Source organism: Mustela lutreola, chromosome 3 (genome assembly GCF_030435805.1).
Source record: "Mustela lutreola isolate mMusLut2 chromosome 3, mMusLut2.pri, whole genome shotgun sequence".
In the NCBI taxonomy this organism is placed as follows: domain Eukaryota; kingdom Metazoa; phylum Chordata; class Mammalia; order Carnivora; family Mustelidae; genus Mustela; species Mustela lutreola.
The window spans coordinates 62,183,840-62,199,035 of record NC_081292.1 but is presented as its reverse complement, the minus strand read 5'-3'; the positions used below and the strand labels follow the sequence as shown (position 1 = coordinate 62,199,035).

Sequence of the window (15,196 nt, the reverse complement as noted above, 5' to 3'; positions counted from 1 at the left end):
CAGTCAGACCAGCCCACAAAACCAGAACAGAACCACCATGCAACTGTGCAGTCACACACTCAGTAACTCTGGGCATGTCTTGTTCCCCCACTGGAGAGTTCTCTTCGAAGGGCTTTCCTCTGGCAGAGCATCCGTTTTTCTTCTGTTGCCAATAAAAATCCCCGGTGCTGTTCTTTCTCCTTCGCTTCCTTCTATTGCTTCTGACAGAGTTTGCCAGTTAGCTGAGGTCAGGATTTCCTTTTTACAAACAACCTGCTTTCAGTCAGTGGGGCCAAAGGTTTCCTAAATTACAAACCCTTTCATTTCTTCTGCCACAAGTTATCCTGTCAGTTTGTATAATTGCACAGAATAGAGAGAAATGGAAACATTCTGAGACACTGAGAGAAGCGCTTTTACCAACTCTATCCTTTCGGGTTGTCAAAAAACTCTCCTGAATGGGATGGACAGGACTATTCCAGTGGAATCTTTCAGAGCCGCATGTTGTGTGAGTAAGTTCCAGTGTCTGGAAGGAAATTTCTCACAGGTCTTAAATGAACACACAATGTCTGTGGCATCATCTCCGCATTCTGTTAAGCAAATGACCTCCTTTATATTCATTTGAATTGGGAAACGCCCATGTCAGATTCAAGTATTTTTTTAAAAACAAATTTTGTAAGTTATTGCTAAAAGTTGACATTTGTAAATACCAATTAGTAGATAAATTTTAAGTCAATCTCTGAAAAGATGACATGGAATTGAGGGTGCTTGCTAAGGTTTTTTAAAAAAGACATCATTAGGAAATTGTACGAACTGGGTGGACAGGACACTGAATATGCCTTGAAAACTGAGAGGGGCTCTCTAAGTTCACCCCGGTATGCAGAGATAGAGCAGGGAGGCAAAGCCAATGTTTGCTGCCCCTGGAGCTCTTGATCTTTCCATGATTCTGTGTTGTATCCAAGAGTTGGTTGGGGTCGTGACTCTGCCTTATTTGGCTGTGACCTCTGGCAAAGCATTTAACCCAAGTTTCGTAATCTGTAAATTAGAAGGGGCTCAACTATTTAGACCGAACATTTTAAGTCTCCTAGAGACTCACTGCCACAGTGAAAGTTTCCAGGCTGTGTGTATTAATGCAGGAGCCTGGGGGAAATTTCTGTTCCTATCGCACTAAGCCTAAAGTTTACTCTGAGATGAAGGATAGGTAAAGCCTGTGCCCTTCTCCTCTTCTGGTCACTTCTACCCTCACTCAATGGTGAGCAGTCCCAAAGTCCATGGCTTTCCTTTTCTTCTCTCCTTCCCTTGCCACATTCTGCCCAATCAAGGCTTCTTTCATATTCACCTTCTCTCCCTTCTCCTCAGACCAACCCTAGCCTTCAGATCTTTGTTTAGAGGTCAGTTCCTGGAGGGAAGCTTTCCCCTACCTGCCTATGCTGCCTATGCCAGTCCCATTTCACATCCATCCCTACTGCTCATGGAAGCCTGTTTTATCATTGTAACTGATCCCTTTTAAGATTACTATCTGAATGCTTGAGGGCAGGGAGAGGACTGTTCTGTTCACCTTTTTTGGTTTTGTTTCTTTTTTTGTGTTTGTGTTTGTTTTTGTTTTACTAAACCAGAATAAGGCAGTGTCTTGATAAATGGTCTGTGCCATCAAGGACCTGGTTCTGCCCTATTAAGCTAGTAACTTGTTTTCCTACCTCTTTTCTTGCTCTTTGACAATCCATTCTCCACCCCGCCCCCAGGGTCATTATGTCAGAGTGTGTCAGATTTGTTTAAACCCTCAATGGTCTCCCAATTCCATTTAGAATAATATCCAAATCTCTTGCCAACACTTCAAGGCTACAAGGTCTCCCTCCTTTTCCAAAGTCATCTCTTCCTGGACCCATGGGCATGATTTTTCACTCCTAGAACACAATAGATAGAAGCCTTCTTCTCGAGGACCTTCGCCGGTTTTCTGTGCCCCTGATCTTCACATGCTGCTTATTTCTCAGCAGTTGATTTAAGTTCATACATTATGGTTCTGTCCATCCTTATGCCCTGTCACTTATATTCCCTGTCCCAATTTTCCAGCAAGAGTGTTTCGAATATTCATTCATTCTTTCATGTCTTGTCTATTCTTACCTATTTTAGTGTAAAACCCCATCCTCAGGGGCAGGGACCTTCCTTAGCACCTAGGACAATGCCTCCCATAGTGGGGGCCCAGAGAATCTTTATGGAAGGGAACAATATGAACTCCAATGAGACTACAGACATTGAGTGGGAGAAGGTCAGGAGAGGGGACTAATGCTGGGTGCCATGATGGGAAAGAAGGCTCCAAAGAAGAATCCTGCACTAAGAGTGGAGGATGTCATTAATGGAAATAGGAATGCTCTGAAAACAAGTGAGGCAGGGATGCTTATAGGTGGTTTGGTCCATTAAAGAGTCCAGTTAATGTGCACTGAAGGTTTGTTCATAGCAGTAATGAGAGATTATGGTGGGAAGAAAGTAGATACTATACTTGGAAACTTGGGAATGCCAAGTAGAAAAATTTGGGCTCTAATCAGTGGTCAAAGGGAAACCCTTTACATATATTAGTCGGGTAGTATTATGTTAGAAGTGTTGCTTTAAAAAATTATCTTTTGGGCGCCTGGGTGGCTCAGTGGGTTAAGCTGCTGCCTTCGGCTCAGGTCATGATCTCAGGGTCCTGGGATAGAGCCCCGCATCGGGCTCTCTGCTCAGCAGGGAGCCTGCTTCCCTCTCTCTCTCTCTGCCTGCTTGTGATCTCTGCCTGCCAAATAAATAAATAAAATCTTTAAAAAAATTATCTTTTGAGGCTATAACCTCCATTTTGCCCATTTTCCTTATTTTCTTTACCTGAGACTTAAAAATCCTCCCACTCCCCATCCTTGCCTGTCTCTGAAGACTTTATCCAAACTTTTTTTATTCTCAGGCATCCAAACGTGCTCACGCACTTCGTCACTCAAGCCACTTGCCTGGGTGTGTACCTGTGAAAAACGAACATCGTGGTCCTGATAAATGAGGCATATAACCGCATGTTTGATTTTTCATGTGTTTGTGTGTATGAATGTTGTTTCTAAGGTTGAATCCCAAGAGGAAGCAAGTTGTACTGTTTTATAGCTTCCTGTCAGTGACTAATCTGGCCAAATTTTAGAGGTAAGTGTTGTGGATGTTCTTTATAGATAGAACTGCTTTATTTTGCTATCCCTATGGTATTTGAGTGGCTAAATCGATGCTCTGTTATCCAAGATTCTCGATGCTGAATTCTGTTCTATGGTAAATTTGAGTGAGGGTCCAGTTTATATAGTTTTAAAGGAAGTGTAGAGCCCTTCTGTTCATCTGTTCTTACAGTGATCAAAGAAACAGATGTTACCCTTCTGGTTTAGTCTCCTCAAGGACTGATAAAGCCATTATTACTACAATTACTTCATACCACTTCCTTTTGTTGGACCAGAAGCATGCTAATGCAACCAAGATCCTATTTCTCATAAACGAGAGATAAGAGAATGTATTCAAGGAGATTACAGTACTTCACAAATCAATTTTATTAATTTAAACACAAAATTAATGAAGAAAAATCCTGTACACAATTGTGGACACAACACACCTTTATACAGTAAAGCCAGGATAAACTTTGCTTTCCAATCTGCAGAGTACAAAAACATAAAATGAAAAGGCTAAAAAATTATCTTCTGTTTGCTTCAAGCAAAAAAAGAAAAAAAAATACCCCAATTTGATTTTTAAGCAATTTGGAAAACTCACAACTAATTTTAGCAGCAACATGAAACTTCAGGAATAGTTAAGAGCAGCTCTTTAGCTACTTTGGGTTAAAGCTGGTGTGTGTTTGTTTTTTTTTCCCTCAATGTAATTTTAAAATTCATCCAAAAAGTAATTTCATAACAATGGAAGGTTTTAGATGAAAACTAGTGCCCAAATGCCTCACTTTTAGAGAGACTGTCTTATGGCATAACAAAGGTGACAATTTTTATTTCCCAGATTTATGCCTTATAGATAATGCAGGTGAGAAATAACCTTGCTGATGATTATTGGGCCATGTCCACTGCCTGCAATGAACTTTCCAGGGAGGGTGGGGTGGAGGAAAACAGAGGGAACGATCAAAAAGTCGTGCTCATTTCCAGATAGGTGATAATGCCTTCCTTTATCTAAGCAAGAAAATACAGACCCTATAATCTGAGCACACAAACTTGGCTAGTCTCCAATTCATGAATCATTTTATTAATAAAATATATCTAATAATCATCTACATTCTTTCTGTGGGAAGAAGCATTTGCATAATCATTTTTTTCAAGTAGTTACATATAATACATGAGTGTTGAAACTGAAAAAGTGAGGTTGTAAGAGGACTGTTTTTTTTTTTTTTTTTTTTCAGATTATTTAAGACACCGCTGTATTTTAACCAAGGTCCTCCTAAGAGCATTAAAAAAAGAAGAAAAAACTGATGGAAAAAATAATTTGGAAAACAAATTTCTATTAACATCCATGCTTTTGGTCTTGACAACATTATCTAAAAACAAAAAACAAAAAACTCCATTATCTACATATTTATACCCAGTACTTCGATAAGGCACTGCACAGGACTTTCTGCACACATGGCCTCATACTTCACTATCAAGGCATCGCTACCTTTCAATATCATTTTCTAAACAATATGTAAAAGAATCATCCATTATTACAAATTTACACCCCAAATTCTCTGTACATGATTGTCTCAGTGATGTACATATTATACGTTTAAATTAGACATACTTTAAACTACTTTGCAATGTGCTAAGATTCAAAGTACTTGCTGTGTCGTGAGGCAAAGGCCTTTAATTGCTTATTATGATGCTACTGTCTCTTCAGTTACTGGATGTCAAAAAAGTCTGGTTGAGTGAATTGTATGGTGCTGGAATCATACCTCAATTAAAGCTGTTTTTAAAAAGTCTGTTCATAAATAAGTAGAGATGTACAGATTACCCTGGGTATGAGACACCAAAAAAGTAAACTTTCTTTCCAAGAAGATCCCCTCCCTGGTCTTCGGGAAACACATTTCAGTCTTTGTTGTGCAATCAAGTTTGCTGTATTGGAAAAGCTAATGTTTCCGTCACATTGAAGATGTGAACAATGGAAGCGTCTGCAGGTCCTTTCTTCACAGGTTTGAACCATGTAATTACTGTGGCAAAGACACATCACACCATACTAGAACATTCTCATGGCTTCTTCTCATGGGATTCACAGTACTAGAGTCAACAGCTGGTCTGAAGAGATCGATGTGGTCCTTCATTTACCACAAGAGCAGAGGTGAAGACCACCGGCAGCTGTGCGTCCACATGGTGAAATCGCGACATTGGGTACTCCAGCGCGGACACAGGCCTCAGGCCTGCTGGATTTGTTCCTGGTCACAGGCAGTTGTGCGGTTCCAAAGTGCTAGGTGGCTGTTACAGGTACTCCAGTTCCAAGGCATGATGGAGGGCCATGAGGTCCGAGTGACTGGAGATCCTCCAGAAGGGCATGGCGTGCTGTGAAAGGGGCAGACACACGGTGAGGACAGGCCATGCTCCCAGCACGAAGCCTGAACCCTGCTTTTGAAATTCGCTACAACGCTCATCCCTTTTTCTCAGCATTGTGAGAACTGCCAGGGAAGAGCTTAACATCACATCTGTTTAAAACAAAAATTCAAACTTAATCCTCCCCGAAGACTACTGGACTGCATTTTAAAATATAATCTGGAGTCTGCTTCTTTTAAGAAAGTGATGGATATCTCTGAAGTCGATCTGTACTGTGACTTGAATGCCAATTCCAAATTGTACATAAAACACAACAGCTATGAAGGAAACTTTGTCAAACACGGGTGCCTTTCAAAATATGGATCCAGTGGATTTATAATGCTAAAAGTTTAAGCAGTTTTCCTTAGAAGGTAGCTTTTTTACATTTTTCAAAACTTAATTTTGCTCATGTAAGAAGCAGCTTTTTTTCATTTACTTCCATTAGGCATTCTTCACATTGACCTTATAATGGCTTTACCATATGGGAAAACTTTAAATGACGATCGAATGGTTTTTCTGGTAGTTGTTTAAAAAAAAAAAAAATCAGCCTAAAAATCTAGTTTAAATGACGAGACTCTTTGTAAAACACCTGAATCAGCCAGCGATAAGAAAAACAGGAAAAGAAGAGAGATTACCTCATCCCTGAAGGATGAAAACATGATTATAAACTCTTACTGCTCAAAGCTCTTCAGTAAGTACGTTGGCATCAGCAAAATCTTTTTTCAAATAAAGGAAAGGTAATCCTCGTTTTTTGGAAGACAGCATTCTACTTAGCCCATAGAAAAACTGCTTTTTAAAACAACAATAAAAGAAATACTGTGAAGGCCTGACTATACTTTGCAATTACGGTGCAAAAGGAATTACAATTAGACAAAAAGAAGGATTTGTCATGGAAGCAAATAGAGGAACATGAGAGTTTTGGGTGGGGGGGCTTATCTGTACCTAAAAGTGGAAGCAAGTAACTCTTTTGATGTAGATCACAGAACTGTTGTATTCTGAGAATGCCAAATATTAAGTTATTAACAATGCCTTTGTCTCAAGCAATCTACTAAAAGCATATAGCACAGTCCAGTATCAAATGTTGACCGTTCTGGACTCCCTAGCTTTCAATAGTCCAGCACTGAGACCCAGAAGACCTCTTTCCAAAGTTTTAGGATGGATCTACTTGTCAACTTTTTTGATTAGAAAAACAGACTGGACTCCTTTGCCTTCATTCACTCCTTCTCCGCATCTGCAGGGATGATGCCGTCTGTGGGTGAGACGTGGAAATGCACAACAGTCACGAACTTTTGTCTGTGTGTTACGAAAGGACTAGGAGGAGCCAGTTCCTCTGGCCTGGGAAGCTGGGGGAAATTCCTGGTAAAAGGAGGCAACCGTTAAGCTACGTTATGAAAGGATGACCATTCAGAAGAGCACCTGAAGGCTGCCTGTGTTCGGGGCAGAGAAGGAAGGGGAATTGCATTGTTAAGATGTGAGAAAGACATGATTGGCTGCAGAAGCCACGTGGAGCAGGGCCTACAAGGAGGTCATCGATGATAATGATAGCGGTAATTTAGGGGGTATTTCATCAGGCACTGTCCTGAGCACTTTATATAGAGTCTCAGATTCAAGCCTCTCTATAACTTCAGGGATAGATATATATTACTATCATGGTGTCACCAAAGAAAAAACTGAGTCTTGGAGGAGGAGCGGAGAGGTTTGAATAACAGATGGTATGGAGTGCACACTGGATTCACATCAGGTCAGGTTTGAAGCTTAAGCCCAGAGGCTGTAATGCCTCCTAACTCTACTCAAGGGGCTTTTAATCCAACAGTATAAATTATCAGTACTCTAGTATATAGCCTGAAATACAAACACTCCCTCCCACGTTTTGTTGAGTAAGGAACACTGAAATATTATAGATCAGATCTGAAAAATGTTGACACAGAAAGCTTTTCTTTTTCTGTTAATAAAAATCTGTGTACTGTAAAATATTTGCATAATGTACAACTTCAGTTTTATAGGGAAAAGCAAATCATTTCTAATCCTACTATCCAGATAACCTCTATAAATCTATATCTTTTATGTGTGCACGCTCATATTTGAAATTGTGTATATAAATAGTATGTACAATTCAGCAACTTGCTCATTTTACTACATTTCAAGTCCATGTTTGACACATCATTTTTAAGGAAAATCGTTCACTATTTTAAAAGTTTTCAAGTGTTCAACTATATACGTATATATGTGCTATATATATACACAGCATTCTTGTATATTTAACCATCTTTTTAATATCCTTTTATTTTTAATTAACTTGTATATTTTTCTTATTTGTTTTATTTTCTCTAATGTGTCAGAGATTTGTTGTCCTTCCTCAAAGCTGCTTCTCATGAACAACTGAACAAAGGTTGAGTCATTCTGTTGCTCTGTTTTGTTTTTTTTTTTTTTAACAAAGTAAGTTCAGCCAAATTCTTTTGCATGTTGATTATCTGAAGTTAGATATGTTTCCCATTGACAACAAAACACATTTGAGAGCCATTGGTGTACTCAGCCGTATGTACTGTAGAATGGCAGAGAAACTGGAAAAGGAACTGAAAAAGATCCAACTAATTTCCTGGGTAAATGTTAAAATAAACATTAGGGATTTAATTCCATAGTAAACAAAGTCCTACAATGGTTATGTGTCTTATCTTCACAGTTCAGGGAGTTGATTCCAGCTTAGAGCACAGGTAACAGAGAAATTGTTTTAAACCATCCTCAAAACAGGTTATGGAAAGGCAAGGTTATTCACAAAGAGCCCTGGAGTGGCTTGTTCACAGAAATAGTAATAGCTTCCTCCTCCTATAGAGTATTATTAAGAACCACTGATCAAGTAGCACCCTGAAACAAATTCAAGTGATGAAATATGCCTGTGGTATATTACAGACACAACTCATTACAAGACAGTGATGATGGGGTCATTCATTTGAGCCAAAGTGCAGAAAGCTCCACAGTAATACTGGCAAACCTTAGGTATATATGAAAGGGAAGAGGTACTCTCTGGAAGCATCCCTATACAAGGACAGCAACTTCACCCTCAACACTATTTCATAACATGAAGGCTAATGATCTCTGTTAGAATCAGCAGCTTCAGTCTCACAAAACTCACTAGGCTTCTACTTTAAGAAAAGCGTATTTAATATTAAGTGAGTCATTATAAGAAGACTGAATCCAGGGGAGAGGAAACTCAAACTCATGTTCACAAATAATTAGAACTAATATTACAAATGCTTTCCCTAATTCACCACAAACTGATGCAAAGAGTTTATGAATGTACAAGAGCTTCCTAGCACAACTAGGTGCAAGAAAACAATTTTTTTCCATGTCAGTTTTAAACCTAAAACAGATATTTCTTATATGAAGTCAGAGAGATAAGGTGGCAAAAGAAAAGTAGGTGCCAGGATGAGGAGAACTGGGTTATACTCTCAACTCGGACATTAGTTATAGGATTTTGAATTATGACAGTTTTCCTGAGCCCCAGTTTATTTATCTGTAACATGAAGGTTAGGGGAAATAAATCAAGGTTGCTTCTAGGTTTAATAAAGTCTTTGACTTGAATATTGTATCTACTACAGATGTATAAAATAATCTGCATTACCTATGCCCCCACTGACAAGAACCAGCAGGCAAAAAAAAAAGAGGCATTAGAATTGAAAAGGACAAAATATTTGCAGAAGACATGATTTTATACAGAAAACCCTAAAGACTCCATACAAAAGAAATGATAGCTAAGCAACAAATTCAGTAAAGTTGCAGGATACAAAATTAACATACAAAAATCCATAGTGTTTCTATGCACTAATACTAAATGACCTGTAAAAAACAAGTTAGGAATTAATTTAACCAAGGAAAATAGCTACACTAAAAAACACAAGACATGAATGAAAGAAACTGAATATGTAACAAAAGGAAAGATATCTCATGTTCATGGATTAAAAGAATTAATACTGCTTAAATGTCCATGATACCCAAAGCCACCCACAGATTCAGTGCAATCCCTACCATGATTTCAATGGCATTTTTTAAGGAAGTAGAAAAAACAAATGTAAAATTTATATGGAATTGCAAATAACCCCAAATGGACAGAGCGATCCTGAGAAAGAAAGTGGGAAACATCACATTTCCTGATTTCAAGGTATATTATAAAGCTATCATAATAAAAACAGTATATTACTAGCATAAAAACAGACACATAGATCAATGGAACAGAATAAACCACTCAGAAATAAAACACATGTATATGGTCACATAACATTTGACAATGGAGCCAAGAATACTCAGTGGAGAAAAGGCAGTCTCTTCAATAAATGATCCTGAGAAAATTGGCTGCAAACATTTAAAGACTTAAATGTAAGACCAGAAATCAGAAAACTCCTAGAAGAAAACATTAAAAAATTCCTTGACATGGATCTTGGTAATGATTTTTTTTTGGACATGACACCTAAAGCACAAGCAAAAAAACAAGTGGATTGCATTGAAAATATACTTCTGCCTAGCAAAAGAAATGGTCAACAAAATGGAAAAACTAAAGAATGGGGAAAAATAATATTCGTAAACCATATATTGGATAAGGAATTAATGTCAAAAATATATAACAAGCCCATACAAATAAGTAGTGAAACAACAAATAACCTGATTGAAAATAGGCAGGGAACCTAAATAAACATTTCTCCAAAGAAGATACACGGACAGCCAAAAGATACATGAAAAGATGTTCAACATCACTAATCTGGGAATTGCAAAACCACAATCTCATGTGTGTGAGAACAGCCATTATCGAAAGGACAAGAAGTAAAGTGCTGGTGAGACTGTGGAGAAAAGGGAACCCTTGCGTATTCCTGGTGGGAATGCCAAAAAACAAAACAAAAACAAAAACAAAAAACCTACCCTATGATCCAGCAATTCCACTTTTGGGGGTATATATCCAAAGGAAATGAAAACATTGTTGAAGAGATATCTGTACCCTTATGTTCATTACAGCATTATTCATAATAGCCAAGACATGGAGACAACCTAAGTGTCCACTGATGAATGAATGGATAAAAGATTTATGGCATCTATATACGATAGACTATTATTCAACCATAAGATAGAAAATCTTAACATTCACAACAACATTGATAGACCTTATGCCAAGTAAAACAAGTCAGGGAAAGATAAATACTGTATGATCTCACTTATAGGTAGAATCTTAAAAAAAAAAAAAAAAAATCCAAACCCCAAACTCACAGGAAAAAAAAAAAAAGATCAGATTTGTGGTTACCAGACACAGGGAGTGGGGGGATTAGATGAAGGTAAATGAAAGACATAAAGTTCCAGTTGTAAGAAAAAGAACACTGCTTTATAGTATGTCTAAAATTTAGGAGTATATTCTAAGACTGCTCAGTGTAAGGAAAAACATTAAAAAAAAAACATTTTTTTTGTAGCTATGATGACAGTTGTTAACTAAATTTATTACTTATTGTGGCAATCACTTCACAATATATGTAACCAAAATTGTTATGCTGTACACCTTCTCAAATTTATATAGTGATGTCTACCAATTATATCTCAATAAAACAACAACAACAAAAAAATCAATGAATGCATTCAGAGTGAGGAGAGCTCGGTTATAAGCTGGAGAGGGTAAGCTGGGCCTGCACTGAATTTGAAGAATGGGCAAAGCTGGTTAGCTAGATGGGAAAGAGATGGGACTCCAAGTCAGGAGATCGTATACAATAAGGCTGATAGGTGGGATGAACAGAGCATTTAGTGTGACGTGATGGGACTGGGATGGTATGCTCAAAATAAAGACTAGTAAGGAAGGAGCTTTTTCCAGGTAGAAGCATTTGGGATATCTACTTAGGAAGGATGAATTGGAGGTGTGGCTGCCCAGTAGTAGAGAAATTATGCCAAGGGATAGTGGAAATGGAATGTGTACAATGGATAGGAGCCACGTGAAGAAACAATAACATATGTCTTGGTGATGGGTTGGAGGAGGAGAATACCAGGCAAATTTAAGGGTGAACCGAGTTACTTTATTAGCTGATATTCAGATGGGATGACTTAGGATGCCTAAATGGAGATACTCCATCAGGTAATGAGAGTCATGGGACTAAAAACAGCTAATCACAAATATAAACAGAAAAGATAGCTAGAACTGATGAGTATATTATTAGTTTATCAGGTTTAGGCGTATATTGAGAGAAATAGATACTGAAGCAAATATCTTGGAAAGTAGCACACATTTTTGGGTTATTAGAACCAAAATATTCCATAATGGGAAAATGACACATCCTTCCTGCTCCTCTTGTCCACATGTGCAACTTTCCAAATCCCTCTACTTTTTTTCCTCATCTAGTATTTTGCATTTATCTTTTCTAGATATACATAAAATTACTAACATAAAAAAAGCTGGGTGGATGAATACTCACATGTAAACTGAATTTTGCTGAAAAATATATTAATAAAATGTTAAAAACCACAAAAGGATATAACCTTTGGCTCAGGTACTGTACTTCTAGGAATTTATCCCACAGACACACTTGCCCATGCATGAATCACATGAAGACCATTCACTACAGAACTGTTCATAGTAAATATGGGAAACCACCTAAATATTCACCCCAAGGGACTCATTGAAGTGTAGCACATCCAAGTAATAGAATGCCAGTGCTGCAATTTAAAAGAATTAGAGATACAGAACTCCATGCACTGATATGGAATGACTGTCAGAATATATTGTAAAAACAAACAAAAAAAAAATAGGTACAGAAAAAAGTTTATAGTTACAATTTGTATGGGAAAAAATGAACATAGCTTTGCTTTCATATTATGTCAGGAAAATTTGCATATGGATGTACAAATACTTCCCCAATTATAAATAAAAAGATCTTGGAAGATAGATTATTCTAAAACTTCGGCATGAAATTTACTGCACAGCATTGCTCTTTTATTATTTACATATCTGGTCCTACTCTAGACCGAAGTGAATTCTTTAAGAACGAAGATGAAATCCAATTCAAGACCTGGCATATATTTCTCATTAAGAACTAAGTGAAATGGCTTTAGAATAATAAAATTCTCTGTACTTGATGTTAGTAATCCCCATATCTCAAAATCTATAAAGATATTATTATTATTATTATTATTACAAAAGCAGCTCTCATTTTTCTCAATAAGCTTGGAATTGAGCATTATTAATCAGGTTTTCCATTTTGTCTTGGATTTCAGCAAATTTTGGAGTTCACATTTAAAATGGACATTTTTTGGGGCACCTGGGTGGCTCAGTGGGTTAAGGCCTCTGACTTCGGCTCAGGTCATGATCCCAGGGTCCTGGGATTGAGCCCCACATCAGGCTCTCTGCTCAGCAAGGAGCCTGCTTCCTCCTCTCTCTCTGCCTGCCTCTCTGCCTACTTGTGATCTCTGTCAAATAAATAAATAAATAAAATCTTTTTAAAAAATGGACATTTTTTTGTTTGTCTAGTATGGATGGCAATGCAGGAAGACCCTGAACCCACCTTCTCCATGAACACACTAAGTAGGCACTTATTTAGTAATATCTTCCGAAGAATTGCAAACTGACTGAACAGCTTCTTCACAACCAAAGACAGACTACATGGAGAATGGCAAGAGAAACAGAGACATGAACCCTCACTTCCAGTGCTGTGAATCACAGCAGGGTAGGATAGTACCAAGAAACCCTGAACACATTTGTCTGTCCTGGGGCACAAAAGCTTCAGGTTAAAGGGCAATTAGGATATAAAGGATCTAGTTCTAGAACTCCACCAAACAGTGAGAATGCTGCTGAAAAATCTCTCTGCAGTGGAGGGGTGGGCAAGTGCCATGCTTTATGTTCCCTTTCTACCTTGATAGCCTGGACAGAAGCAGGGGCTGGGCAGTAGAACTGACCCACTCCCTCAGTGAGCCCATAGCCCACTGGAGCCCCAACTGTCCCACAAAGGTGACCTGATGGCAGTATACCCATGTTCTCTATAGCTCCAGTCATCTTGCCAAGGTGACACAAGCACAAAACAAACCAAAACACTGCAGGCCTGTACCACTTTTGTTGTACATGACTTTCTAGGGCACCCTGAGAAGCCATGGCCCATGCCTACATTGGTTGCAGCCACCCTGCCATGGCACTTCTACATAAAATATTCTGAGATACACTGGCTTACATCTACTTCAGCTATCCTGCCATGGTACTCTCTGCACAAAGAGCACCAGGGCAACCCCAGCACCGAGTAACCAAGACCATGCCATTCATAGCTCCAGCATTTCAGCCAAAGTCACCAGGCATACACAGTCTACATAGAGGATGACCATACACAGGACCATTCCTTCGGGTTTAGGAGAAATTGCTGTTGTGCTTAATTCATATAAACAAACACAGAAAGTCAAGCAAAATGAGGAGACAGGATTATGTTCCAAAGGAAAGAACAAGCTAAAACCTCAGAACACAAACTAACTAAAATAGACATAAGCAATCTATCTGATAAAGAATTCAAAGTAATGGTCATAAAGATGCTCACTGGACTGAAGAGTGGATGAACTCAGAATTTCAACAAAAAGAAAATATAACAAAGAATCAAAGTTGGAGAATATAATAACTTAAATGAAAAGTATACTAGAGGGAATTGGCAGCAGATTAGAGGATGCAGAAGAAGAGGTCAGTGATCTGGAAGACAGGGTAATGGAAAGCACCCAAGCTGTATAGCAAAAAGAATTAAAAAAAAAAAATGAGGATAGGCTAAAGGATCTCTTAGACAACATCAAGCAAACAAACATTTGCATTATAGAGGTCCCAGAAAGAAAACAGTGAGGGAAAGCAGCAGAAAACTTTCCTAATCTGGGGAAAGAAACATCCAGGTTAAAGAGGTACAAAGAATTCCACATAAATGAATCCAATGAGGTCTACACCATAACACATAATAATTAAAATGACAAAGTTTAAAGATAAAGAGAAGTTTTTAAAAGCAGCAAGAGAGAAGCAATTAGTTATATATAAGGGAAACCCCATAAAGCAACTGGCTAATTTTTAAGCAGAAACTTGGCAAGCTAGAAGAAAGTGGCATGATTTATTCAAAGAACTAAAAGGAAAAAACCTATAGCCAAGAATACTGGGCAAGATTATCATTCGGAGTTGAAGGACAGATAGACTTTCCCAGACAAACAAAAGTTAAAGGAGTTCATCGCCACAAAACTGGCCTTATAAGAAATATTAGAATCTTTAAGTGGAAGCAAAAGGCTATAATTAGAAGAAAATTATGAAAGGACAAAATTTCACAAGTAAAAGTAAACATACATTAAAGGTAGTAGAAAAGTCCTTTATAAATCTAATATGAAGGTTAAAGACAAAGGTAATAAAACCAAGTATACCTATAAAATTAGTTAAAGGAACTCACAAAATAAAAAGATGTAAACTATGACAACAAGCACCTAAAACATAGAAGTAAAAATGAAGTTCTTTTATTATGTGTTTGATTTTAAGTGACTATCAATTTAATATAGGCTGCTATATACGTAGGATAGTATATATAAACCTCATGGCAACCACAAACCAAAACCCAGTAATAGATACATAAGAAAAAAAAGAGAAAGAGAGCCAAATGTAACGTTAAAGAATCCATCAATCACAAAGAAAGAGAGCAAGAGAACACAGGAACAGAGAAGAA

General features: G+C 37.8%; 1 protein-coding gene across 9 annotated transcripts in view; it reads right to left on the bottom strand.

Moving 5' to 3' along the window:
- Positions 1 to 3,500: 3,500 nt before the first annotated feature.
- Positions 3,501 to 15,196, bottom strand: part of EYA1 (EYA transcriptional coactivator and phosphatase 1) — a 359,925-nt gene continuing 348,229 nt past the window's right edge. For all 9 annotated transcript variants that reach the window (XM_059166236.1, XM_059166239.1, XM_059166237.1 and 6 more), the window contains one exon: positions 3,501 to 5,492. In XM_059166236.1, coding sequence (XP_059022219.1) covers positions 5,412 to 5,492 — 81 coding nt within the window. In that variant the 3' untranslated portion in view covers positions 3,501 to 5,411. The remainder of the gene's footprint in view (positions 5,493 to 15,196) is intronic.